At 37.2% G+C, this 27,964-nt stretch overlaps 1 protein-coding gene and 2 long non-coding RNA genes across 4 annotated transcripts; 2 read left to right on the top strand and 1 right to left on the bottom strand.

The window, feature by feature from the left end:
• Positions 1-26: 26 nt before the first annotated feature.
• Positions 27-26,953, bottom strand: LOC102228652 (synembryn-A-like). The gene is made up of 15 exons (XM_014472929.2): positions 26,886-26,953; positions 26,031-26,338; positions 22,449-22,496; positions 19,822-20,029; positions 8,421-8,575; positions 8,256-8,336; positions 7,702-7,801; positions 5,916-6,103; positions 5,489-5,583; positions 5,250-5,400; positions 3,952-4,047; positions 3,718-3,862; positions 2,952-3,096; positions 1,648-1,767; positions 27-948 (listed from the first exon to the last, which is right to left on the bottom strand). Exons 2-15 carry the CDS (start codon positions 26,112-26,114, stop codon positions 807-809), a joined length of 1,758 nt encoding a protein of 585 aa, XP_014328415.1. The 5' UTR covers positions 26,115-26,338; positions 26,886-26,953; the 3' UTR covers positions 27-806.
• On the top strand, positions 9,722-12,132 carry LOC111612312. Of its 2 annotated transcripts, XR_002754544.1 has the most exons (7): positions 9,722-10,153; positions 10,250-10,363; positions 10,455-10,532; positions 10,609-10,655; positions 10,728-10,853; positions 10,932-11,102; positions 11,724-12,132. It is a non-coding gene; the product is annotated as an uncharacterized LOC111612312 (long non-coding RNA). The 2 variants fall into 2 exon arrangements; XR_002754543.1 differs by having other exon boundaries at positions 9,722-10,363.
• Positions 12,305-14,423, top strand: LOC111612314. The gene is made up of 3 exons (XR_002754547.1): positions 12,305-13,062; positions 13,146-13,312; positions 14,074-14,423. It is a non-coding gene; the product is annotated as an uncharacterized LOC111612314 (long non-coding RNA).
• Positions 26,954-27,964: the final 1,011 nt, after the last annotated feature.

Raw genomic sequence — 27,964 nt, 5'->3', positions numbered from 1 at the left:
TAAAGGAAAATCAAGCAGCTTCTAAATACTGGTGACAGAGAGTTTATTCAGATGCATTCATTGTACTTTACAGTCCAAACAGCTATTCAACTACAATACAAAGAAGAAACAGAGATTTTCTTGGATTATACTCATAGCTTAATATGTCAATTAAAGTCTAACACAGAAACGTATTCATCAGTAAATGGTCTTTCACTTCTTAAAATAAAACATTTATGGGGCGTCATGAAAAATAACATCCACCTATTTTTATTAAATTCCATTTCAAAAATAAAGCTGACTCTCGCATCAAAAAACTAAATAGCATTTTTTAAATACATTTTCTCTAAAAGTAAGATCATACATTGTTTGATAAAAAGCATTGCATTCTGAAAATTGCTTCTCTGTGAATAAGAGCTTTCATCAAGACCAAAACGTTTTCCAGAAGCAGGATTATCCTGATTTACAGTCACTGGAATGCTTATTCTGGAAAATCAACAGCGGTTGAAGGTTTTAAGCCTGAAGTCAATTGATAATGAAACTAAATCAAATTTGTAGAACAATGTAAACGTATGTATCTTCAGAACACCAGTGCTATTTGGTAGGTAGTCAGTTATTATTGAAACTGAATAAATGTTTTTATTCAACTTTCTCCTGTACACTCCATGCTGCATTCTTATGTTTGCTAAACTAATGCCAAATGTTTTTACCTGTCTTCCAATCAAATTAAGTGGATCAGCATGGTAAAAGTTGTATGATATAATTTTCTGCAGTGTTGTCACAAAGGTTGAAAGGTGATTCAATCTGCTGTCACGCTTGTGTGTTAACTAGGTTTCATCCTCGCTGTCTGGATCAGATGGCTCTTGTGACTGGAGCAACGGATTGGTGGCCAGTTTATTCAGATCCTCTGTGGTCATCTCTGTCATCTTCCCATCCGAATTAAGCTGCATGGGCTGGATCAAATTGATCCTACACAAAGCAGGAAAAGTGTGTTAGCATAGACCCAACACATTTTTACTGTGTGTTAGCACATTAAATACTGTAACTGTTAAAATATGGCAGCTGTTCAAGTCTCAGTTTTTGTACTTTCTTACTTATCTTTTCTAGTGTAAATAGTTGATAGCGATAAACAGGACAATGCTCCATATAAATGCACCCACCACTTTAAGTACACGATTAATTGTTTTTTAATACAAAGAGTGATTCAGCCAATTACATGGTCACTAGACAAGGTGGATATGACTTTCTGAAGTTCCAAGTGATCATCAGATGGAAGAAGAAAGGGGATTTAAGTGACTTTGAACATGGCACGGCTGTTGGTGCCTAACAGGGTGGTTTCCACATTCAGAAACTATTGATCTGATCGTAGGAAAGAAATGACAGGAAGATAACAGGAGTTCAAATAGCAACTTGCTACAACCAGGATATGCACAACACATACCACATTGGCAAATTGATCCAAAATTGATTGATTGGACCAATGAATTATGGTTTGTGTGCCAGCGCTTTTTATCATAGGAAACTGATTAAGCATTATCTATTCATAACAGGGGTACAGTCACCTGTTAGCCACTGTCTAGAGCCGCCTATGAGCAAGGTGTACCTAATAAAGTGACTAGTGAGAATATCTGATAGCAACAAATGTTCTGAAGAATAGTGGTGTGTGACCTTGACAGTCTGTCAAACATGTTGACCAGCTTCATGGCCTCATACTCCTTCTGCTCATCTGTCATTCCCTCCATTGGGTTGGGCTGCTCCTCTTCAACAACTCCTGTGATCAGGTTTATACTGGAACAACATTAACACAGAGGGGAAACAGAAAAAACAAAAGAAAAACACTGGAAACTGTCATTTAAAAATTATGCACTTAATGAGTAAAAAATTCATCCATCCAAGTAATTTCTACATTTTTTTTATCATGTTAAGGAATGTGGAAATTGTGGTGCTGAACTCCAGAAGTCATTTGTTAAGGAACATATTTTTATTTAGTTAATACCATAGATCATTTTACTGTGATACTTCAGTGATCTTTCTCAGACTGCTACCTTCACATTAAAAATAGATGACTTTTTAATCTGTGTAGGGAGGAAATTTTATATTCTGCCTTCAAAATTAGAATTTCCAACCATAGAAAACCTTTGAGTTTACTGTTGAAGCTCAGCTACAAACAAAAAATATTTCTCCTGTTTAACTTGATAAATACTTTCTCTGAGAAATAAACATGGGTTCAATTTAAAATTCATAATGTGAGAACTGTGTATCTATGAAAAGATTGTCAGATGTTTTCTTTGTTACCTTTTGAAATTCTATAAAGTAAACTTGTTAAAAATATTTACACAAGCAGAAATAGTTTTCTTCATGTAAGTTATACCTCTCAGCATAACTTATTTGGGATTTTGAAAAAGCAATATGAATGAATGAATGAATGAATGAATGAATGAATGAATGAATGAATGAATGAATGAATGAATGAATGAATCCCCAGGGGGAGATGTGATCACACTGAATGTGACCACATCTCAGTCAGTAAATACCAGCCAGTAGGTGGAAGGTCTTGACTTATGTTTGAGCCAATAGACCCAGAGATAGACATAGTGGTAGACCAGAGATAGACCAGTAATAGACCAGTGATAGACCAGAGATAGACCCAGAGATAGACAGAATGATAGACCAGTAATAGACCCAGAGATAGACCCTAGAGACAGACCAGTGATAGACTAGAGATAGACCAGTAATAGACTAGTCTATGGTTGACATAACTGGACCAGCTTTACAGGGATGAAGACCTTCACACCTTGAACATAAGGTAGACTTTCAACCAATCTAGTAAATTTACAGGTAGATGCTATCTGACGTTGTTTTACATTTCTGCAGTGGTTCTTATCTGATCTTTAAGGTTTGTAAGGGTTTCACTGCTTGTGTGTGAGCTACTCTTCTGACTCAGCTACACTGACTGTATTGAAGGTACTGACTGTGGCTTTGCCTCTCTGTACTCTTCAGTCTCTGAGTCTTCATCTTCAGAGTAGATCCCAGAGTCTCGGCCCCCTCTGAGCAGGCCCCTGGCAGCCAGCAGACCTGCAGCGTTACCGTATCCAGTGTACTTGATGAACCTTGAAACTGGACACAGACATGTCAACATTAACATGGTTGTATCTCTCCTGATGAAAGAGAAGATTTTAGTACTAACTTAAGCTGAAGACAAACCACATTACTTGTTTGCCCAATTTTCTTAGATTTGCAATAGAATTAAATTAAGAATAAAAACAATCTTCTATTACTGCCACCTACTGGAATATTTCTTCCTTCAAACTGTTGCCCTTTTGAGAGTTTAATGTACTCAGTTGGCTTTAGCTGGTCTGAAAGATCCTGTAGTCTTTGATCTTCAAGCAGTTAATGTGATCTTTAGTCTTTCAATTGAAAAACATAAACCAGTCTTTTTATTAGCTGTGATGACCATAAGTCGTCTAGTGAGCCTCCAGCCTTAGCCTGTGGTTATATTCACATCCTGCTGTCATTAGTGCGTTCTGGTTTTGATTTGTCTTTGTGTGTCTTGGTTTCTAAATTCAACTCGTTTTGCTTAGCTTCATAAGTTCTTCCGCAAAATCTGCAGGTTCACCTCAGCCTTGCTAATCTTTGTTGTGTACCACTGTTTAAAGTCAGATTTTGTTAATCATCAGAGATGAGTTATATATTTTTGCATCGCTATAAATCATTTCAGCCAATGGATATTTCTCTCACCACTTTCTTTGCAGAGCACAAAGAGGAATTCAGCAGCACAGTCCTTGACATCGGTGTCGATGTGTGTCATGAGACGGACTAATTTGTTCCTGAGAGCACTGCCGACTTCTGGCCTGTTTTTCACATCGCGAAGAGGGGGCAGCACCTTAACAAAGCAAAAGCAGAAGACAGTTCCAAAGCCATTGGCAGCAATCTTGCTCATCTATCAGCTTTGTGGCTCCACTCCATACGGACTTTTGACCTGAGGAATTTCCTGGTCTCTCGGTGGATGCGGGAACTCTCAGTCAGTAAGTTTAGAGATGGGAGAAGAGCCTCTTTCAGCTTATGGCCCTGGTGAAAAGACAAACATTTATCTATTAATCAGCTGTCAGTCTGCCTTGTAACAGACATATATGTAACAGAAGTTATCTACAGTCAATGTGGTGTCATGTAATCATAAAAAATTGTATTACTTATTTATCACTTGAGCGTCCTAAGGTTTAATTACAAAGCAGAAGGGCAGTTCCACCAGGTGTTTGCTAATTGCTGCTGCCGCTAGTCTAAAAAAAATGAATGAGGAAGGTGGAACTTTGAGAGCAAAGCTCCACCTTGTGCACCCTGAATGGTTGCTATGGGAGATTAATGGATTTTTCAAACATGTAAGAACGAATCAAAGCAACACTTCAGGTATGTGTTTTATGAGTGAATAACATTATAACATGATGTAAAGCTCAAAAAGTTGATTTTACATAATAACCCCCTTTAAAACCTGCACAGCATTAATGTTTTTATATTGTAAATGTGTTCTTCCCGTACAATCCTTTTATCTTATTTAAATATATTTTTCATTTTTGTTGCTGCTGTGACATCTGAATTTCCCCAAAGTAGAGCAACAAAGGATATTTCTCTTCTTCCTATTGTATCTAGTCTCAATGAGTGAGTATACTTAAATTTGATTGGTGCTTCAAATCTCAAGTTAGGGGAGCAGTATAGTCATGGTTTTAAAATAATGACAAAGCTCACACATTTGAAATACCTCGAAATGTAAATCTTGAAAACATTTCAAGATCTGACCATATTCTGTCATGCTTTAACAACTTTGCCTTTTTCCATCACTACACAAATTATCTTCAAATTTCTACGTAAGCTTTCCAAGCAACAGAAAAATCCACCCTGGTAAAGAATTCAGAACATACCAGATGAAGACAACTTTGAAAGCTCCTTGGTTAGGTGACTTATTGGGAGTGTGAAGGCTGTTCAGAAAAAGCCTATTATGTTAAATAGGCATTTACCAAGCATTAGAACATCCTGGAGCATTCAGATTGATTGTCCAGTGGTTGAGGAAAGGTAGTCCAACAAAGTTGCATACTTCTATTGTTAAAGCAGTTAATCTTCCCTTTGTAAAACCATATGATCTGAAATGAGTAATTATTCATATAGGTGGTTGCCTTTCTTTGTGTTAACTTGGACAAGCTTTTGTTCTCATCAACCCTTTGAAACAATTGTACTAGAGGCTAAGAGAGATAACTTCTACATCTACAGTGTTATCCTACACGATCAAGTTTTTTCTCCATGAATTCCAGCAGCATGTTCACAGCATCCATGTTGACCCCCATGTACTCAATCGAGCCATTTTCCACCTTGGGCAATAACAGCACATCCAAACAAGGCAGCGGGAGATTCCCCAGTAAATTCACAGTATGGCTGAAAATACAAGGAGAAATGCAGTAAGAGGTTGGCCTCAAAGGGAAGCCATGAGTGTATAATTGAAGTGAAGAGTGTGTTATCAAACCTGTGGAACTCCTCAGTCCGCTCCTCTCCGTCTGCTCGGCTCATCAAACAGTGTCTCAGGAGAGCACCCAAGTGTCTGTACTCTACTGCCTCTTCCTTCTCACACACACACACACACACACACACATCACACGCACACACACTGAGTGTTCAGAAGAGTGCGCTCATCTCATTAGCTCAGTGTTTCTGTAGCAACAGAAAGCTGCTCTCTGGCAGTCCATGTTTAGCACAATGCAACATTACAATGACAAATCAATAGAACTGATGCTCTTCTGATAGCCACCATTTCTTTTTCTGTCCAGTAACTCATCAGAGAAGCAACGACAAAAAGGAGGAACAAAACGACTGAGATGCATCCTAACTCCTATAGTGATCAAACTGACCAATTAACAGCAAATTGAAACTTCACATGAAATGTTCCTTCTTACCTCGTCGACCTTGCGTCGGTTTGTGTTAAATGTGATATTGAAAAGTATTTTCAGTATTTCCATAGCTAACTCTGCCTGCTGCCTGCTCAGTGGGGGAAGTTCCTCGGGTGGAAAACCTTCATACCCCGCTCTGGCTGTCACCAGCGGCTCTGGCCAACACAGACAAAGAGTTGCTTCCAACTGGTTGCCTAGGACACACAAAGGACAGCAAATGATCTCTTCATCTTTACCATAGCACAACTGTTTCATTACAAATTATTCTCAGCAGTACAGTCATGGATGAAAGTATTGTCAGTCACACAAATAAGTGTCATGGCTACAGGATATGTAGATATTTTTATTTTATTTTTGATCTTTCTATGGGATTAAGTAAAACATTTTTACAGGTTTCATGAGGCCTTTATTAGCTGACATACTCAATATCAATGTCTGAGTTTAATTTTGAATAATCATGAGCCATTCTTGTCTTCCTAGTTTATGGAGTTGATCCTAGTTTGTTGTCTTCTGCTTTGTGACAAGTGGTAATAGGTTCATAGTGAGGTTAGCATCTGGAGAATTACATCACCATAGGGACAAAGATTTTATGTCTAGATCTTGCTTCTGTGACACCTGAATTTCCCCATTCAACATACTAGAAAATATAGTCTGGCATAAAATTGTGCTTGCACTCCTGGAAGAAGTTTCTCTTGGACGACATCTTGATCCCATTCTTCATAAATGGCAGTGTTCTTGTACGAATTGTGACTAATCTCACTAAGATGAGATGCTATATGACCTAAAACAATGAACTGAATTGAGATAAAAAGCCTGGAATTTATGGTAGCGAACATCTTTTCTTCTCAAGATCAGTGATGTTTCAGATGTCCTAAACAATAAAAAGCAGAACTCATCTGTGAGGACAATGTAGGATGGACATCCATCTTCTTGTGTCTATACTTGTTACTTAGCATCATATTTGTCCGTTCTTTGTGTTTTTTATGAAACCTTAGGCCAAAGGTTTTTATCTCCCTGTGTGTTTCGATTTACTAAAGGTCACTTGCTTCTGATGTTCAGTAAGCTCAGCATTTGCACTGGTGGCAACATGACTCTGTTCTATATACTCCTTAGTCCAGTAAATGTCTTTGCTGCAGCTGAACCTCCTGCAGTTGTTGAGGATCTAGGAATGTGCTCTTTTCAGTTGCAATATTCTAAGCAGTGGTTCCTGCATGTGACATTTAATGTATACTGATGAACATTTTTCTGTGGAGGTAACCATTGCTAATACAAACACATCTGCTGCTTTTTATTTGCATAATCAGTCAGCTTCCATATATGCTCTCAATATGACTATATTTAAATAAAGTCAGCTGGTTGTTTTTTGTCAGGGCAATTTTTTAAAGCCTGTAAGATGAAATGATTTAATATGAATCTGCTCAATAATCCAACAACTTTACCACAAAAACTGAAACCATGATGGTTGCAAAAAACAATATTTCATTATAGATCAAATCACATTTCTTCATCTTTCATCTCACCTTCATATAGTGTTAGGGGGTCACAAATAGGGGATTCAGAAGGCACACAACTCTTAAAGAATTATGTGCATTTGAGCAAACACAGAATAAACATCTTTTCTCTATGAGTGTTCAGGGTTCAGGATCTTGTTCAGGTACAATTTCTTTAATTATGCTGAAACTGTAACTCATCTCTAAAACTGGTGTAGGTAATGGTACAAAAATACGAGTTTGGATGAGAGAATGAAAATAGCAAAAACACTTGTTTTCCAAGGCACTTGGAATGCAGTTACCTAGGAGTTTGATTCCATGGAGCTCCTGGGCCAGCTGTGCCCTGACATCCACCCTCAGGGCAGTCAGCAGGAAGGTCAGTCGCAGGTCAAAGAAACGGACCTAGGCAGAAAAAGACAACTCACTAAACTTGTTTTCTTCTTAGAATAGAGCTGGTTGTGAAACTGGAAAAACGCTTAAGTTATGTCAAGTTTTTGTATGGAACATTGCAGAAACGAGGAAGTTCAAAGGGTTTTACAGCATGAAAACATAATACAGTAATTATGAAACAACCAATGGACATTACATTTTGTCAAATTACATCAAAGTCTTCTTGAATAATCATCATCAAATGTACGTCAATATATTAATCAATGTTTGATTTATTATCAATCAAAAACAACAGGACTTGAGTTAAAGGAACTCAGTGTTTTGGCTGGTTTGCAGAGCAGAACCAGAACCAGTCAGGAGTTTACAGGTTTAAAATGATCATATTTTATATGACCTAAAAGCAAAATATTTTTATTTGAAATATATTACATTAAAATTGAAGCATGTATTTAATTTACTCCCTTACCTCAGGGTTCCAGGTGGGATGATTACATTGCTTCAGTCTCTCTGCTACACCATCAATAAAGTGCAGATCAGCTGCTATGACCTGCCATCCATTCAACAAATGATAGTGAGCTTTTACAGGTTAAAATAAATAAATAAAACATCATTAAAAGTGCAGCAGACTGACCTGTGCTGTCTGACTGTGGAACAGGATGTTACAGATGGACTTGAGAGCCTCTATAATCACTTCTTGATCAGGGTTTTCTGAAGGAGGGGAGGATTCCTTTACCATTGCACTGGAGTCCGCTGCTTCCTCTTTCCCATCCTTCTCCACAACACCCACTTCAAGAAAAAAATAGATCATAGACACAGGAAAGATACCACAAAAATATAAAAACATAATTAACTTCAGTCCTTAATCAAACTGTTACAGTTTTGTTCTTTTTAAAATTTTCAAAAAAGTGAAACATGGAAGTTGTTCACATTATGTTAATATTTCATTTCAAGTTAACACATACAAATTGTGCTTGTTGTGTTTAATTAATTAATTCTAGTAAAGATAACATGATTTTGTCACATGTTAACCTAAATAAATAGTTTTATTTTGTGTGAAAACAACCAAATTTAGTTAAGTGAATTAGCACACCAATACCTCTTTTGGCCATAAGGGGGCAGTAATGCAACAATAAAACTGCACGAACAGAAAATCCAGTTTAAACCGGATTAGTCTGGATGTTCATCCGAAGACAACAGTCGTGAGGCTTTGGCGAGCCGTTTTAACATAAATTCGGTTTCGTCTGACTGTCCGTAATTACGTTCTAGATATCTAAAAATGCATTTTGACTAGACAACACTACATTTTGACTATCCGGAGTGGTAATCTTAAATAGAAAAGCTGTGTAATTGAAGATATCTCTAATTCATTTAGAGATACGTAGCTTAAAAGGAATTCTGACTAGTCAAAATTACAATTTAAGATATCTCTAATTTAGTTTTGTCTAGTCATTATTTGCTTTTAAGATATATATAATTTAGTTTTCACTAGTCAAAACTACATATCTCCTATCCAAAAATAAATTTAAGATATCTTGAATTATGTTGTCATTCGAAATATCTTCAATTAGAATGATGACTAGTCAAAACTACAATCGAGATATCTTGAATTTACTTTATGATTAGTCATAATTTAACTGTAGATATCTGAAATGTGTATTTCAGATAGTCAGTAATTCATTGTAGATATCTTGAATTGAATCTCCATATAACACTATGGTAAATCTGATGTCATTTCGACTAGTCAGAATGTACTTAAAGATATCTCAAATAGGTATTTTGTCTAGTCAAAATATAAATAGAGATATCTTAGATCGCTAAAACGTCTAGTCATAAGACAATTTGAGATATCTGGAATGTAAGGGCGGCAAAACCGAATTTATGTTAAAACGGCTTGCCAAAGTATACCCACTATGGCAAGCCGTTTTAGCATAAATTCGGTTTTGCCGCCCTTACATTCCAGACTTTTGCTTTTAACATCTCCATTTGGGTTTTAATTCACCACTTCATGATAATTTTACTCTTTCACTCTTTCATTCTGGCGGGATGATGAGTTTAAACTTAAATGGCATGTTCTTTGTTATTGTGTTTTACATTGCTTTCTCACCATTGATTATTCAGGTAATCCTGTGCATGAGGGGACAGAAACCAGGAGCTCCAAAATTAACCTGAATTGGAGCTTGTCTGAACTGAATAACTTTGTGTGTCAAAGCTACCCACACATTAGCCTAAATCTGGTTGGCTTTGAACTGGCAAGATGTGGAAAAGGACGAAAGGTAAAAAAAAATTACTAGTGAATTCTGTGAGGGAGCTGAAGGAAAAGGTTGACAAAAGCAGACTCTACATTCCACCCCCGAGCAGACACAGGTATGATTGTTTTGTACACAAAAATAATTTCATGTAGTATGGTATATCCAGAGTAATATCTTCCACTATAATTTGAAATGTCTTGGCCATGTCTAGGAAACCTAAGCAATGTCCAGGAGTTTGTTTCCAGAACCCTCAACTGCACCAGAAGTACAGGATATCTCTCCAGAGGCTGAGAGTACCAACAGACAACATTTAGGGGAAGAGCAGGTCATTCATTTCAAGAACAATATATGCATTTTAGTTTTATATCTTATTTCTGATGTTGACTTTAACCATCTCTGTGCTGTATTCACTATAGACACTGCTAGATTGGCGATCTCTGCGGTCCCAGCAAGACGAAGAGTCTGAAGAGTCTTTGTTAGCAGACCAAGAAAAAGTGACTTAACATTTTTGTTATCATCATTTGTTGTTGCTGCTGTTGTTGTTATTGTTACTCACTTTTTTTGTACCAGGAAAGGAGAAAACAGTGTTACAAGGCCTGGGAGGAAAGACGCATAAAGTAAGAACTATTACATTGCTAGGATGATAGTGGTTTATGGATTACCTAAAGGCTTTAGTGCTCATGTTTTAGGCAATTAAAGAACGCCTTCAACGACTGGCGGTATATAAAGAACCGTCAAGTGGACTGCTGTTGAAGTTCAAATATCCAAATGGATTTATCAGAAAGAGAACTTTCAATGTGTCTGACCCAATTCTGGTAATGTGTTCATTCAGAGAATGTATATTATTTATTTTCAAGTACTGTAACTGAAATTGCATTGCCCTTTTTTTAAAGGTCTTGTTTGACTTTGTCGGACAAGATGAAATGGCAAGTGAAATATTCAGTGTTCAACAAGCAACATCATCCAAACCAATTGAGAGTACCTCATCAGGCTCACTTATGGATCCTGGCATAACAACATCTGCAACTCTGTCCGTGCTTTGGATTTCAACTCTAGATATTCAGGTAAAGTAATTAAGTCCAAATTCCATACAGTGTCGTCTCAGTATTTTTTGTTTTTTTCCCCAAAATGTTTCAGAATGCTGCAACTAGACTTTTTATTGGATCCCAGAAACGAGAGCATTTAACACCAGTATTGGCTTCTCTGCATTGGCTACCAGTTCATTATTGGATTGATTTTAAGTCTTTTATTGGTTTTTAAAACTTTACATGGCCTAGCTCCAGCTCATCTTCAAGACCTTCTTCACAACCATTCCAGTTCTAGAACACTTCGGTCAAATAATAAATTGCTCTTACATATTCCTTGGACCAGACTGAGTGACAGCGAATAGGAGCAGCATTCGCTGTCACTGCTCCTAATCTTTGGAACAACCTACCTTTTAACATTCGATCTGCCCATAATCTGGAACACTTCATATCGCTCCTTAAAACTCATTTTTATTCTTTGGCTTTTTGTAAGGCCTGACATTGTAATTTACTTGTCTGTTTTAATTTGCGTTTTATTCTTATGTGTTTTTGCCTGAGCTTCATGAATACTGTACAGACCTTTGGTATAATTAGTATCTGTTTTGAAAGTGCTTCATAAATAAAATTGACATGATTAGGTTTTTGTTTTATTTTGTTTAGGAAAGGTGTCCAGTTCAGGCAAATGTAGTGCTGGAGCAGTCACTGTCTTCTGTCCGAAGTCTACAGACATCGCTTTCTGACCAAGCACTGACATCTTTGTCAGCCCAGTCACCACTGGCCCCAACATTTCCTCAAGTCCTGTCGACCATGTTCAACTCCCCAGAAACATCAACTTCGTTCTCCTCCCGGGCAACTGTGTCCCAGCTCTATACTCAAGTACAACCAATTTTGCCGTCTTCTGAAGTTTCTTTGGTTGCAACCTCAAGGCTGCCCCTCTCCTCCCACTCTAACCTGACTCCACAGGTGATGACCATTGAGGACCAGGCACCAGCTCTCCATTTACTGAGCAACCTATAAATCTACTGGAAAACCAAACAGAGCCACCAGAGTCTCTACAACAGGGGTCTCAAACTCCAGTCCTCAAGGGCCGCAGTCCTGCAACTTTTAGATGTGCCTCTGCTGCACCACACCTGAATAGAATAATTAGGTCATTAGCAAGGCTCGAAGAACTGATCTATTCAAGGAGGAGGTAATTAAGCCGTTTCCAGTGTTTTGTACCTGTGGTACATCTAAAAACTGCAGAACAGTGGCCCTCGAGGACTGGAGTTTGAGACCCCTGCTCTACAACATCCACCAGAGTTGCCTTTGGATGAGCGAGTCAAAATTGCATATTCTGGCAGTGTCTTATGTAATTAATTATGATAGTTGCAAACCATTGTTTACTCCAACAATACACAATAAAATAGATTTTCTTTTTACAGAACAGATCTTCAGACTATATTAGCAAAACTATACAGCAAGGTTGATATGACTTTCTGTCCTACCAGCAACCAAATAAATGTGTGCAGAGACAGGATTTTAGAATGTACAGGATTTTAGAATGTAGCCTGTATGCCTCCAGAAGACGCCATTTTGATCCAGCAGCAAAACTGGATGTTATTTTTGTGGATGAAGAGGACAACGCTGAAGGGGCAGTTGATGAAGGTGGTCCCACATGAGAGCATCTAAGACTGTTAATGAGGGCCATTCATCATTCTAATGTCTTTGAGGGGCATGGAATGACCGCCATCTTAGCTTTGGACACTAGTGGTCAGTATTCTCCCCCCTCCCCCCCAATTCTTAAGGATGGAAAATTGTCAAGTAACATTTTTTTTCTTTAGCGCTGGAGTCAAAAATGTACAACTGTATTGGAAAAATGATATCAGTCTGTTTGGTGCATGGAGGCATTGGACCACATTTCTTCTCTCAAAGGCTGTATGACCACATTTGTGGCACATTGCCTCACCCTACCCTGGTTGAGGAAGTTGTTAACCATTCATTCAGACAGCAGTTGATCAAAGTTAGTAGCAATTTTAAGCATTTTGGATATTGATCATAAGCTTAAATTCAGTTTCACAGCATTTCTTTTCTTTTTACATTCAGGATACAAACACAATCGTGGAGGCAAACGAAGCCATTATGCAGCCAGCAGATACCCTGAGCATTGTTGGAGCATTAAGGCATGTAACTACTCTGGAAGAGAGGGACTCCCTTGTGCAATCTGCTGCAGACTTCTCTGTAAATGGCCGAGTGTGCACTGCATTGCAACAGTAAGCAAGATCCTAATTTTTCTATTAGAAATTTTGTTGGATTCTAAAAGTAAGACCATATTCTCATTTCTTAAAGGTTTGTGGAAGGTTTGAAGACTCTTAATGTGCTAGATGAGATTCAGAAAAACCCTGCAGTCTTTCATGAATTGTTTGTCGGTGAGGAGAAACCACTCTTGGCACAGGACCTGTACACACTTTTCCAAGTGTGTTTTTCTGTGCAAGGCAGCAATAAAAGTAGGATAGAAAATCAAACCATATGCTACTGGAGAGACTGATTGGTGGATATTGAAGGTACAATTATTGTGATACTGTAAGCACAACCGGTATCAATTACATTTTGTGACCGACTTATTACCACTGTCCAAAAAGAAGTAATCATAGTTTGAGCGTAGAGGAAGACTTTCTAAATGACTAGTGACAGGACCAACAACAGTTAAATTACTAGAAAGATCTATTTCCTGGAAAGTCTTTTTGTTAAGCTGCCATAGAAATTGTCAGTCTTTTACCAGTGAATATATATTGGGTAATTTGTTGCATAAATGTATACTTTTACATACTATTTACAATGATCATGCTTAGTCATGGTTCGTCTTCAAAATGTTTGATTTATATTTACTAACAAGAAATGCATTGTCATCACCAATATAACAAGATTGAGGAGGAACAAGGACAGACATTTAACACATTGTCTTCCATGTCTTTAAGAGTACATACTGGATACCTTATAACAAAGGTCATAATTTCAACATTTTGTCTTTCAGAAGGAGAATGCAGTCCCATTACCTTTGAAATGATACTGGAGTTCGCTTCAGGAGCATCCACGGTACCTCCACTGGGCTTTCCCCATTGTCCACAAATTGAATTCCTCCATGAGGCTAACAAAGTCTTCCCAGAAGCAAATACTTGCCTATATTACTCCGACTTCCTGTACACCCAGATTACATGACAGACGGGGGCCTACCTTTGGTGTTGCATAAGTGTAGTAAGCAGTTCTTTTTAAAAGGAGTTGGAATGCTTTGAAAAGTTAAGTGTTTTAAAGCAAGTTATAGTAAAGGTAATGTAATGGCCAAACTTGGAAAATATTCAAATGAAAATACAATATCTGCTTTTTTTTTTTTTTTTTTTACAAAGAATAGATGTCTTATTAACCATTATTTGGTTTCACAATTTAAAGGTGGATGTTTGAGCCACACTGCAAAGACAAAAGGTCTTATTAAGTATTTTTGGAATACTTTCTAGTGCAAATATCTTAGTACACTAAAGATAAAACTAACTTACATGTAACTTTTCATTAAGATATGAGCTTAATAATAATAATAATAATAATAATTCTTTAGTATTGTTGAAAAAGTAGTATTTGCATTGTCATATTAATTTCACTTATAACTGGACATCTTTCCCTTGCAATAAGTGAAATAATCTGACAATGTAATAAGTTCTTCTTCATCGATATTAAGGAAAATGTGACTTAAAACAAGCTCATATCTTGATGAAAAGTTACATATGTCTTACTTGTGTCTTATTTGAAGTGTAGAAAGATTTTTGCACTGAAAAATGTTTGATAATTTTTTTTTTTTGCTGTGTAAATGGGCATTGTAGTTTAATCTTTTGTAATGATTGTTCTAGTTCATGTAATGAACACTGCTCATTTGGATTAAAAACAAAATCAAATTCTAAAGACACTCAAAAGGTCCAAAAGATGCATTAGAAAAGGGGGTTGGGATATACTAGTCATTTCTACATGGACATTTTCAAAAGTAGAATTTTTATTGTTGTTTCCCTCTCCAGAATGTGTATTTAATTTGTCATGTCTTAACATTTTATAATTAAATTTGTAAGGTTGCCTACTCATGTCAATTCCGAGTTTTATTTGTAGTAATTGTATCTTTAGAACAATGCATTTGACCAAATGCATTGTTCTCCGGGTACTCCGGCTTCCTCCCACAGTCCAAAAACATGACTGTTAGGTTAATTGGTCTATCTAAATTCTCTCTAGGTGTGAGTGTGTGTGTGAATGGTTGTTTGTCCTGTATGTCTTTGTGTTGCCCTGCGACAGACTGGAGACCTGTCCAGGGTGAACCCCGCCTCCCGCCCGGAACGTAGCTGGAGATAGACACAAGCAACCCTCCCGACCCCATTAGGGACAAGGGTGAACAGAAAATGGATGGATGGATGGGTTATTGATGTTTGTCACTCCGCAAACAGTGACATGTACTTAAATCAATACAGCATTTGGAATTTCTGCACAACAGGCCTGGTATTTCTCCTTCAGCTCTGAAATATGATTGACTGCAAAATTAACTGACTGAAGTTGCTGCTGACTGAGCCTGGTTTGGGTTGGTTCTACAACTACACTAGGAACCTCTTCAGCATCAGTGGTTGGTAGTGGCCAAAGGCCATGCTGTTGCAAAAGTTCTTCAAGAGTCTCTGGTGCATTGGAATTTTCACCAAACACGTTGTTAGTTGCTGTGCTGTTGGCACCCATGTTTGCCAACATCTGTTCAGTCCAGATTTGTGTTGGTGTTTTATTGTTTTCTGTATCCAAGGAATGGTGGTTCCATGCCTTTCTGAGTTGTTCTAGTCGGCTTTGAATCTCAGGAAGAAAAACTATGTGAAGAGAAAGTTCGTGCACATTGTTGCTGGGATCCAAGAGGGCTGAATCTTCAAGGTTATAAAACGTGCTATAAAATGGTTCCAGAATATGTAAAAACACATCCCTCCAAAGATGCTCAATTCTCTGATTATGGATGGATTCCCCAGTTAGATGACGCCCACGTTCAATGCCCTGAAGGAGGTTCATCACCAGTCCCACTTGCACATTCTCGCCACCATGATCTGACCTCACTCTAGAAGGTAAGCCATAGAGGCCCATTGCCTTGAGAAAATGAAATAGCACTGTTGAGGCGCAATTCAAGTGTGCTGCAGTTCAAGTAAGTTATTAAGCGAGAACATCCATCGATGCCACCATGGACCACAAAGGTAAGTGGATGTTCCATATTGAAGTTGAAGCCAGTCAGTGCAGCCAACCTTCCCCTGATTGGTACACCAAGTGCTTTGGACTTCTTATAAAGAAATTATGTTGAGCATCCAAAGATGTTTGCCATCCTCTTGACCGTGTGTCCTTGGGCCAAAAGAAAGTCGATCTGCTCTTTAATAATATGAATAGCTGGTCTACCTCGACCACCTAAAATAGAATAATATTCCAATGCCTCATCCAATGCCTTATACATCTGTTTTTCTGTCTGTCTATATCTGTCTATCCTCTAGATGTGTCCCTGTGTCTCCTAAGGGTGACACTATGCATTTCACACAATGTATAAATTTATTTTGATATACATAATTCCCTGTCGCAAATGCATGAACACAAAGCTTTAAACTTTTATAGACGCTGGAAAGCAACTTAAAGTGTGAATCAAACATGAACCGGGGGTGCGCTTTTATTTTCAGAGGAGCTAAAGGATGGGTGCATGTCAAAATCAAGAGCTGGCTGGCTTTACTATAATTTCGGAAGAGGCAGATAGCTTTACCACAGTATATAACCTACATCTGGTTATTACTGGCCCGGGGTGCAGAATATTCCCCATTTCCAGCTTGGACATGGGTCGATAGTAGCACTTTCAGCTCCCCTTTCAGTAAGAAAGTAAATCAGAAATTCTTTGCAAATTTCTTAACCATTCTTCAAGTACACAATTTTCGCGCTCTCCGCGTATCTCATGCTGTAGAGTTCTTTCTATATCTATATATTTTTTTACAATTTTGTCCAAAACTGCCAGCGCTATTGAATGTTCAGGCAATTGTTTGGACAGCCCAGTACAGCCAAAGAGGGGCTTACACACACGCAATCTTTTACTTCAGATATCTAAAGTTGTAATTCTGGCTAGTCATAATTACGTTCGAGATATCTTAAATTATAATTACAGATGTGTGACCCTTCCAATGACAAATCCAGTGACGTCATTTGAGGGTTTGCCTGTACCGGAATTTATATTATTCCTCTATGAAGCTAATTTGCTTCAAGCCACAGTGCTTGATCGGCTCAAGGCGAACGTTTGGTGGACGTTGGTTTAATAATAAATAATAAAAGCAGTAGCAACTAAATTTTTAACTCATGGTAGCTAATTTTATTAATCAGCTGTGATAACCAGGTAATTGAATACAGAATCCCAGTGCCAGTGGTGAGTACAAATGAATATTTAAATAGGGTTTGGGGGTGAAAAATGTGTTCACTAGGGTGGCATGACATAAAATAAAGAACCACTGCTTATAAATCAATTTTTAAAAAATGTAATATATATGTGAGCTTTCTGTTTTTGGGACGTTTGTAACTCTTGAGTTTTTTTGTGCTTAAAAACTACTTTTAAGATTCTGCTAAATGTACTTCTATGCTTATCCTCTTTGCTAAGTATTTGTAGTTATTATCATAGGATTGTTGCTACTCAGCTGTTTCTCCTCTCTCCACAGAGGAATACTGAAGCTCTGACAGAGTGACCATCGGGTTCTTCGTCACCTTCCTGACTTCTATCCCTGGTCGCTCTGTTCAGACAGACAGCAGCTCAAGACTAGAGAGGTAGCTCCAACAGCGCTCCCCAACGTCAGGAGAAAACTGAAAGCCTGGTCAGTCCATCCACCCACTGCCCAGAAGACAGCCAACAACCAGCAAAGACATCTGCAGCACAACCTATTACAAGCTTACATCCAAGATAACTTGATATTTCTTGATGAACATCTACTCATAATTAGTTTTGTACAATTTCAAGTGTACTAAGATATTTGTTCTAGGAACTAGACAAATACTTGGTAAGATTTTGTGTTTTACAGTATATTTGCACTAGCAAAAGTAATTACAAAAAACTGCTTGATTTTACAATATAACAAGAGATGTAGTAATCCGGAAATAACATCTAGAGAATAGTTTGCTGTGATTATTTGAATATTATATTGAAGCTGAAATAGACATAACTGAATTTTGAGTTTGAGTGTAGCACTACTGTTTACCATTTTGATTATAGAGAAAATGTAGCTGGAAAATCTTTAGATGTGAGGGCATGATTACAATGATCCATCATTGTACATGTCTTAATATGGTAGATAATAGTTTCAGTTCACCATACTGGCAGAATGTAGATACATGATTGCATGGTTTTGTTTTGCATTTTTCAATCAATCAATCAAATTTTGTTTATATAGCACATTTCAGCAGCAAGGCATTTCAAAGTGCTTTATATCATATCAAACACAGAAACACAATGCAACATAGAATCGACAATCAAAACACAACATTAAGTCAGGTTCCATCAATAAATTTGTAATTGATTACGTTTAAAATACAATCCTAAACAGGTGGGTTTTTAGTCGAGTTTGCGTCCATAAAAGGTTTACCTGTTACACTCCTGCTGTGTTATATGGAACAAAATACCTATTACTATTTTTATTCCCACTCACGCTCAATTTTCAGTTGAGTGAAGTGTATTTTTCTCTTTTGTTGTTGTTCTTTAAAGTTATTTTGATCATTTATCCTCAGTGGCTTAATCTTTCTGGCGTTTTGAGAACATAACAGTTCTTTCTGTTTTGTGTGTACTGTTATTTCACAACTATTGAGAGTAATTCCCACAGTATTAAGCAGCAAGTTTAAAAAATGGTGTAAATCAGTTCCAAGTCATGTAGTGTCGATACAACCAACAAGATGATCAAAAACATTATTATTGTGGGATTATTTTCAGAATGATTTAATGAAAGAAAATGTTTTTTAAATGCACTTTTAAGTTCCTAATTCACGGATGATAATTTAGATTAAAGCCAGTCATTGTCAAGTCGTGTGTGAATCCTCAGAGTGTTATTACACCATTTTCTACATTAGCATTTACTGAAGTTTATACTGTGAATTGTCCTTTGAGATCCTATTTCTTTGACCTTGCCTAAGCAAGGTCAAAAAACATCAGGCCTAAGCCTGATATATATGACAACATATTTGAAGTTGAAAATGTTTTATTGTTTGTCAGTTTATGTTCTTGTCACTGTTAACTAGGTTAAAATATTGTAATGTATAAGATTTTTGGTGTTAAATAAAGAACATAACAAAATTAAGTAAAGCCTACTTAATTCATTTGTGTGGAACCTGTCGACAAACTTGAATTTAGTTAGAAATTAGAAAATAATTACTTAACTTAAAAAACATATTGGTTGATGGAAAGCTAATTTTATTTGTCACAGTAACATAATTTGTTCATGTTTAGTGAACAAATAAAACATAAGTTCACTGAAAGAGTGTTTGCTTTGTCAGACTAACACAAAAAGTTAAGTTAGTTTAACTTCCAGTTTGTCAATCTAAAGTGATTCGAAGTAGTTGGGTTAATTCATTCATTTTATCTTAGTTAAATATAAGTCATAATGTTAGATTGCTATGTCTGTTTTGCTTTCAACTAACATAATACAATTATGTGGAACTTGTCGACATAAAAAAATTATGTTAAGTCAATGATTCATTTCTTTGAGTGTAGCAGAATAGTTACCTTTGCTCTCCTCCAATGGGCCTTGGGGAGGTGCAGCAAGATGGGCAATACCAGAATAGTGGGCAAGTGTGAGCATAGCTGAGCGGCTGATGAATGGATCCAAACATTGTTTGTCTCTGGTCAAGATTCGAACCGTCTCTAAACATGCCAGCAGACAGGATGGTTGCAACTCCCTGCTCAGGAAACTGAGCACCAGCTCCCCCAAATGCTGTTTCACAGACACAGTTAATAAAACTGGATATTAGGAGCAGTAATTGGCCACAGAGATTTCATTCTTGTAGGTCAAAAGAAAAACTGGAAATGTAATCCTCATTGCAATGTAAAACTTCAAAAAGAAAAACAAAGTTAAACAAAATGCCGCAGTACCGTGAAAAAGTAATTTGCCATCATGTTATTACACATTGATTCAAGTTTTCACTTTTTATATCACACAAACCACATATATACAGTACAGACCAAAAGTTTGGACACACCTTTCTAATTCAATGGGTTTTCTTTATTTTCATGACTATTTATAAGGCAAGAAATCCCACTTATTAACCTGACAGGGCAGGTTGACCTATGAAGTGAAAACCATTTCAGGTGACGACCTCTTGAAGCTCATCAAGAAAATGCAGAGTGTGTACAAAGCAGTAATCACAGCAAAAGGTTGCTACTTTGAAGAAACTAGAATATAAGGGGTATTTTCAGTTGTTTTACACTTTTTTGTTTAGTGCATATTTCCACATGTGTTATTCATAGTTTTGATGCCTTCAGTGTGAATCTACAATGTCAATAGTCATGAAAATAAAGGAAACTCATTGGATTAAAAGGTGTGTCCAAACTTTTGGTCTGTACTGTATATGAAGATATGAAGAAAAATATTATCAATATCTTTTCTTGTATTAAAAAATCTAGTTCTGCCCTAGTATAAACTTAAAAAAACAATTAAAGCAGCAGCATGTAACTTTTGTGAAAAATATGTGAAAAACAATCAGAGCCTGGAGGAATGCCTTAGCACTGTCAATCAACTCACGTAAGCGCTGCTCAATATGCTAATGGAAGAGAAACAACTTACCATTCCAGGAAAACTGTTTACCTGCTGTCATCAGTACCATTTTAACTAGCCTGAGTATTCTTGGCAGGTACCATTGTGGTGAACCAGCTGTAGCGTAGCAAAGAGAAAGGGCCGAGCTTGTGAGAAACACATACACTATCATGACTCACAGTGCTAAGACCCTCTGGGAGCATTGGGGGGAGGCACAGGAGTTAGATTGTTTTATGGATTATCTGCCTCCATAAAACTATCAGGCTCTACCATACTGATAGGGGCAATTTAAAAAAAAATATGTGAAAAATAGATTTTGTTTACAAACGTTACATACTGCAGCTTTGATAAATATTATTAAAAACTAATTACATTTATTTTCAAAGACTTATGGAAAGTGTGAAATAATGGATTACAGCTAAAGTGTTACCAACAATTACACCTTCTCAACAAGCATTATATTAATGTACAACACCTGTCAGTTTGTGAACTTGAGGTTGCAGTCACTTCTCCAGCTCCAATAGTTAAATGGTGACCCCATTTATTATTGAATTTTAAAACATAACCTTTGTCAGGGATATTGTATTCTAATAAAAATTATTTAAATTGTTTTAAATAACCTGCTTCAGATCCTTAAACTAATCTTATTTACAGAAAACGACACGCTGACCAATCCAAAAACCAGGCAACTAAAGGAGAAACACAATCCAAACCAACCAACTGGCCCCTATTTTAAATCATGCGTGCTTTAACTATGACGAACCACTTTTTTTGTGGCCTGACTTCAATTTCACTAGCCACACCTAGGCATGATTATTGTCAAATCTATAGGATCAAGAAATAACTCAAGGAGAACCTATCTGACAACATGAAGTAGGATAAAAAATCTCAAAAAGCTACACATGATGCTGCAATCTAAAGAAATCTAAGAACAGATAAAAAACAGAGACATGGACATCTATCTATCAAGATAGGGTTGTGAATACATTTCTAAGGTTTTGGGCCACGAGAGACCCTCAGTGAATATGATCCAGACAAAGGAAATATTTGGGCATATTGGGAAAAGCAGAATATAAATATTTGCATTTGTGGGAAGAGATACAGGTTGCTATGCACAACTGATTTTTGTCCATTGGTATTTTTACAAATGGTCCAAAATTGTATCAATAAGGGTTTTTAGCCTGGTACATTTGCAGCCAGTGTACATTTAAAAAGGTTATTTTCTTTGCATAAACATAGGCTGCTCTGACAACTAATTGCAAAGTGTTAACAAATGTTAACAGGTAGATGACTCTAATTTACTCACAAAACAACTAATTACTACGTAGGTGACTTCTGAAGGCAATATGTTGAAGTTAAAGGTTCGTAGGTAACTTATGGACACTATCGTTTCTTAATACCTTTTGTTGTTTTGCTTCCTAACTCACCAGCCAAGCAAACAAGAAAGAAAAAAGCAAATGACATAAAGACACAAAGCTTATCAGGTTTTCAGTTGTGTTGTTCTTGTAGGTTACATCCAGAAAACTTTGAATCCGTGTTGGACTCTTATAAACCGAAAAGCAAATAAATATAGAATTTATGTTGAAAATGTTACAAGTACCTTTCTCTCCTGACCTTCTTCTCTGTTGAATGTGAAGCACTGGCTCATCTGTAAAAAAGAAATAGAGCTGAAGGCACACAGGACAATTAACCACTGCTGAAGGTAGAAAATAAGTAGAAATCAATGATATATTAGAAACAAAGTCTCCAGTACCACTTGAGCCTTAATTATTTTAAATTTGTTTCATGTTCTTGTTTTTCTCCATTAGCTTCATGAAACAATAGTGATGCTACACTGATTTCATTTCAAATTTCTGTTTCCTTGTACAATTAAAACAAAAACAAACAAAACAAAAATCATGTCTGGGGCTCCTCAGGGCTCCATTCTTGGGTATCTGCTTACAGAATGTCTAACCCTCTATAGCTCAGGTTAAAGAGAATTACATTATATTTATCTGTACTTATGTGGATGGACCACAACTTTGTAACTTTAAAACCATATTTTATTTCAGCAATAAATTTTGTTTGCCATTTTATTGGTTTGTCTGTCATATTATATACTGTAATATGTATTTTATGGGATTCTTTTTCTTATACTAATGTAAGTTTTACAAGTATTGTCTTACACTAAAGTGCTTTAAATTGCCTGCCATCAATGTACTAGAAAATGCAATTTGAAGGAAACAGAGGAAAAACTGAACCTAGAGTAAATATATAACAAACAGTTTAATTAATTTGGCAGAAGTTTCTTCACCTTTAAGCCCCTCAAACCTAAGAGCTCCTTAATGGAGTGGGATTTGGCTTGGCTGTGTGACTCTATTTGTGTAACTGAGAGTCTAATCCAATTGCTGTCAAGATCAACTCTCACACAGACGTTGGCTTATAGAACCACACCAAATAGCTCTCCTTGTTGATCAGCTGCACAGGTCCAGTGGAGTGTGCACCAACTTTGAAACTATCGATTTAGTCCAACAGGTAAAATATACTGTATCCATGTAGCCCACAGCAACTTTGACTTTATAGAGAACATCTGCTTAGTTGGGAATCTGTGATTATTTGTCTCGATTAAAATGCAGGCAGAGGAAGCAGAGCTTCAAGACACTGCTAAACAGATATGAAGACATGACTAATATGTGGCACAGTTGATAGCACTGCTGCTCTGCAACAAGAAGGTCCTGGTGCAAATGCCAGCATGGGCTCTTTTTGCATGACGTTTTCACATTCTCTCTAACAGGCTTAGAGGGCTATTGGCCACTTTAAATTGCCCTCAGTTTCAAGATGCCCGAAACGTTCGCTGGAGGTAGGAACCAGCACCCCTCCTGACCCCACAAGGGACAAGGGTGTAAGAAAATGGATGGATGTAATTCCACACAGACTATTGTTTTCAAGCCTTTATTCCTGTTAATCATGATTTTTCACTTACAGCTAAGAAAAAAAAATTTTTTTTAGGAAATTTAAATATATCAAATTGACAATAAAAAAAATACAAAATTGTGGGCTTTAGGAAATGCATGTTTATTACCTGCTTAAAAGTTGTTATTTTCAAATGGCACTTTTAATCTGACAAATAAGCCTCATCTGAACATGCATTCTAATTTACTGAGTTGTAATAATACTATACAAATTTGTATGCTGGTTAAATTAGTAAGCCATTTTCCCACGAGGTTTCGTCTTGTGTGTGACATATGCTCTGTTCTTCAAGGGCCAAAGTTGAATTAATTTAAATAATATTAGCACTGACACTGACACTAAAGTTTACAGCATGTGCATGGCTTCGAATTCAGTTAAGCATCCAGAAAGAAAGGTTTAATTTAAATGTAATTTGGTACAGATGCAGAGAGGTATATGATTCAACTTGAAAGGATCTGGAATGTCTAGAATAACATTCTAGACATTCCAGAATGTCTAGGGAATAATTGAAAAGTAGTTCAGAAAGGAAAACCACAAATCTGGGATTTAACAAGTACGATAGGTTGTTGCATGATACTGTTAGGATCCTGAGTTATTTTCAGGTTTATTGTTTTGTATTCCTCTCTTTCTGTGATTAGATCAGCCTTGTTTCTGTTCTTAGTCCAGTTCTTCTTAGAGATTCTAGTTTGTTTCTTGTCTCTAGTTATTCTTCGCTCTTTTAGTTTAATAACGTTTCTTAGATCTAGTTATTCTTTAGTATTAGATTTATTTTCCAGTCCCCTGTGTACTCTCCCTCGCCCCCTGTGTCACTTCCGCTATCTCTCTCTCCCCTCACACCTGCAACCTGGCAGCTCATCAGCCCAGGTCTTTTGTTCCCTCATTCATCCTCACAGTATTTAAACCCTTCTCCTACTTACATCCCTTGCTGGTTCCTCCTGTTAAATCCTGTATATCCCATTACCTCCCTGTTGTTCCTGTTATTTTTGTTCCATTTTGGCTCCATGTGTTCTACATGTTTTGTTGTTTTGTTTTTTGTTTTTTTGTTGTTTTTTTTTTCATTTTTTTAAGGCATCTTTTTCCATATAGGAACAGCTTGTTCTACTAACAATCCACTCATCATGTTACTCCCTTATGCTTCCTCGTGCCAACAGAACCCATAAATGTGACTTTTGTTAATGCTCCTTATCAGAGTGGGGTAATAACTAGTTGCATTTACTTTTTGGAAAAGTTTAGTTTAAGGGTATTTTCTCTGGCACTTTGAATTGCCTTGTTGCCGAAAATGTGCTATATAAATAAAATTACCTTATCTTACGCTGTAGTTTTTATTTTTACTTGAGTAATTTTATTATGAAGCATTGCTTGCTACTTTCACCTGAGTAAGATTTCTGGGTCCTCTACCTTCCCTGCATGAAGAACAAACATAATTTAACCAATTCACCAGACATACACCTGCAGTTTTTATTTCAGAGGTTTCATATTGAAAGATATTGATTAGGAAAAATGTTTTTTTTGGTTTGATTTTGCTATTTTATAATTATGATATTTATATTAATCATTTTGATCTTTTAAATATCAAAATTTACACTTAACTTTATATTTTGTTTCATGTGATGAGATCATTTTTAAATATGAAATGATCGATATTTTTTATCAGTACTTGAGTCGCCTTTTTACCATTTTTACTCTTAATTGAGTAATTTTTTGGACTTTTTACTTTTACTTTAATAAAAAGTAAAAGTAAAAAGTACTCAAGTACTCTATTGCTTGAGTACAGTTTTTGTGTACTCTGCATATCTCAGCTCCTTATTGTAAAACAGTCCTAGGGCCTGTGTCTTACTGATTGGTAAATAATAGCACAATATATGAGGACAAGCCCACGAAGAAAGTAAAGGACTGCTGAACAAACTGGCCCTTGAACCTTCAACCTCATGTAAAAAAACAACAACAAAAGAAACAAAAAAACAGCAAATTACAAACCAAGTTGCGCTAACATTGTAAAGTTGATTTTATGTGCTATGGTTTATTTCCGCTGATGGTCAGAAATGATCATTGGTGGAACTTTTGAAACTAGCTCAGAGTTGGGAAAGGAAAGGGAATTGCCCAGTCAAAAAGCCACTAACAAGCAAGCAAACATTGGAGATGAATAAGCCATGATCAATCTGAACAGACAGAAAAGCAGACGGCCTGACATACTGCTGGGTGATGCCCTACTGCCAGCTGGACTTGTGTTTACCTCTTTATTGAAGCTCTGTAACACCGCCAGCGCCTTGTCTTGCTCTCCGGTCTCCATTTGCTCTATAATAACACGTAAATCCATGACGGTGTTGTGATGGAGAAAACGGCCGCTCGCTGCTTTGTCCTGGTCTCGCCGTCAGATGCAGTCTGGCTTAATCAGTGAGGGTGAATGTTATATTCCACCCTACACGCTGTCACCGCTGACCAATGACAGAATGATGTCAGTATCCCCGTATCCCTCAGAGCCGAGCAGAGACGATTACAAGGAATAGGATTTGCTCAAGTCAAGTGTTGCGTTTAATGTCCCTGGGATAAAAGAAAAATGGGCAATTTCAGCAATAGTTTATGATCCACCTTAAATAAAAAAAGATTTATAAATCAAATATCAATCACTTCACCATATTCATGCGCTACATTGGTCTTAAATATCAATCTGTCTCTTAATTTTCACTAAACATAAACAATTTCACCAACAAGTAAGAGAATGTATTTTTTCACATATTTAAAAAAATACAAATATAGAATACAAACACTTGACATATGTTCAAATGTTCAAAATACTCTGTTCTACAAAGACTTTTTTTAAGATTTACATTCTTCTTGATCGATTGGTAAAAAGCCAGTTTGTGCTTTATGTTAAGAAAGTCATCATTTAGTTGATGCGTGATTATCATCAAAGCCATCCGTGTCACTAACCAACATAAAGAGCTTGATAAGAAAAAGAACAGCAGTTGGAGCCGTTTTCATACGTCGTTATGTATAGCCTATTACAATTTTAGCATTAATTCAAGCAAGCACAGATTTTTTCATAAATACGTCAAGTTACTTTTACACATCAATCCCAGTTACTAACCTTGTTCCCTCGTGGACTGAAGTTAACTTAAGTTGATTTCTATAATTTTTTTCTGTTTTGATGTTAGTTAACTTTTTCTGTGTATTGGGGGTTAACCTTTACAGGTAGAACTGCGTTCCGTTACCATAGATACGTTCACAAGAAAGTTACCAAAATAAAAGCATACATTCAACGGTAGTAGAGGTAGCTTACTCAGTTCACTCCGACCAAATTATTTTATGTTGAACATATAAAACAGGCGCGTTTATATGTTCATATATATATATATATATATATATATGTTTATATGAAATATTAAACATATATTTCAAAACTGAAATGAAGGTCAACGATCTACGGGGGATGTCAGAGTTTCTATTAGAGGAGCTCAGAGTCCAGGGAGTTTGCTGATGGCTTGATGGTGGCCTTAGAATCGCATCTCTGCTTTTTGCGGATGATGTGGTTCTATTGGCTTCATCAGGTCGTGATGTGCAGGGGGGGGGAGGGGGCTGTCCTGCCCCAAGTGGAGGAGTTTAAGTATCTCGGGATCTTGTTCAGGTATGAGGGAAGAAGGGAGCTGGAGATCTAGAGGCGGATTGGTGCAGCGTCTGCAGTGAAGCGGGCGCTGTACCGGTCTGTCGTGGTGAAGAGAGAGCTGAGTCAAAAAGCGAAGCTCTCGATTTACCGGTCGATCTACGTTCCTACTCTCATCTATGGTCATGAGCTTTGGGTCATGATAGAAAGTAGAGATCACGGATACAAGCGGCCGAAATGGGTTTTCTCCATAGGGTGTCTATGGCTGAGCTCTAAGGCTGAGCTCTATTGCCCAAGTGGAGGAGAGCTCATCTATAAGGCTGAGCATCTCACCTCATCATAGGGTGAAAAGCTCAGTCACCCGGGAGGGACTCAGAGTAGAGCCGCTGGTCCTTCACGTCGAGAGGAGCCAGTTGAGGTGGCTCGGGCATCTGGTCAGGATGCCTCCTCTACGCCTCCTTGGTGAGGTGAACAGGCCTGGCACGTCCCACTGGGGAAGACCCACGACACGCTGGAGGGACTATGTTTCTCGGCTGGCCTGGGAACGCCTTGGGATTCCCCCGGAG

The sequence above is a fragment of the Xiphophorus maculatus genome, chromosome 2 (genome assembly GCF_002775205.1).
Source record: "Xiphophorus maculatus strain JP 163 A chromosome 2, X_maculatus-5.0-male, whole genome shotgun sequence".
Classification (NCBI taxonomy): domain Eukaryota; kingdom Metazoa; phylum Chordata; class Actinopteri; order Cyprinodontiformes; family Poeciliidae; genus Xiphophorus; species Xiphophorus maculatus.
This window is presented reverse-complemented; position numbering and strand designations above follow the sequence as displayed.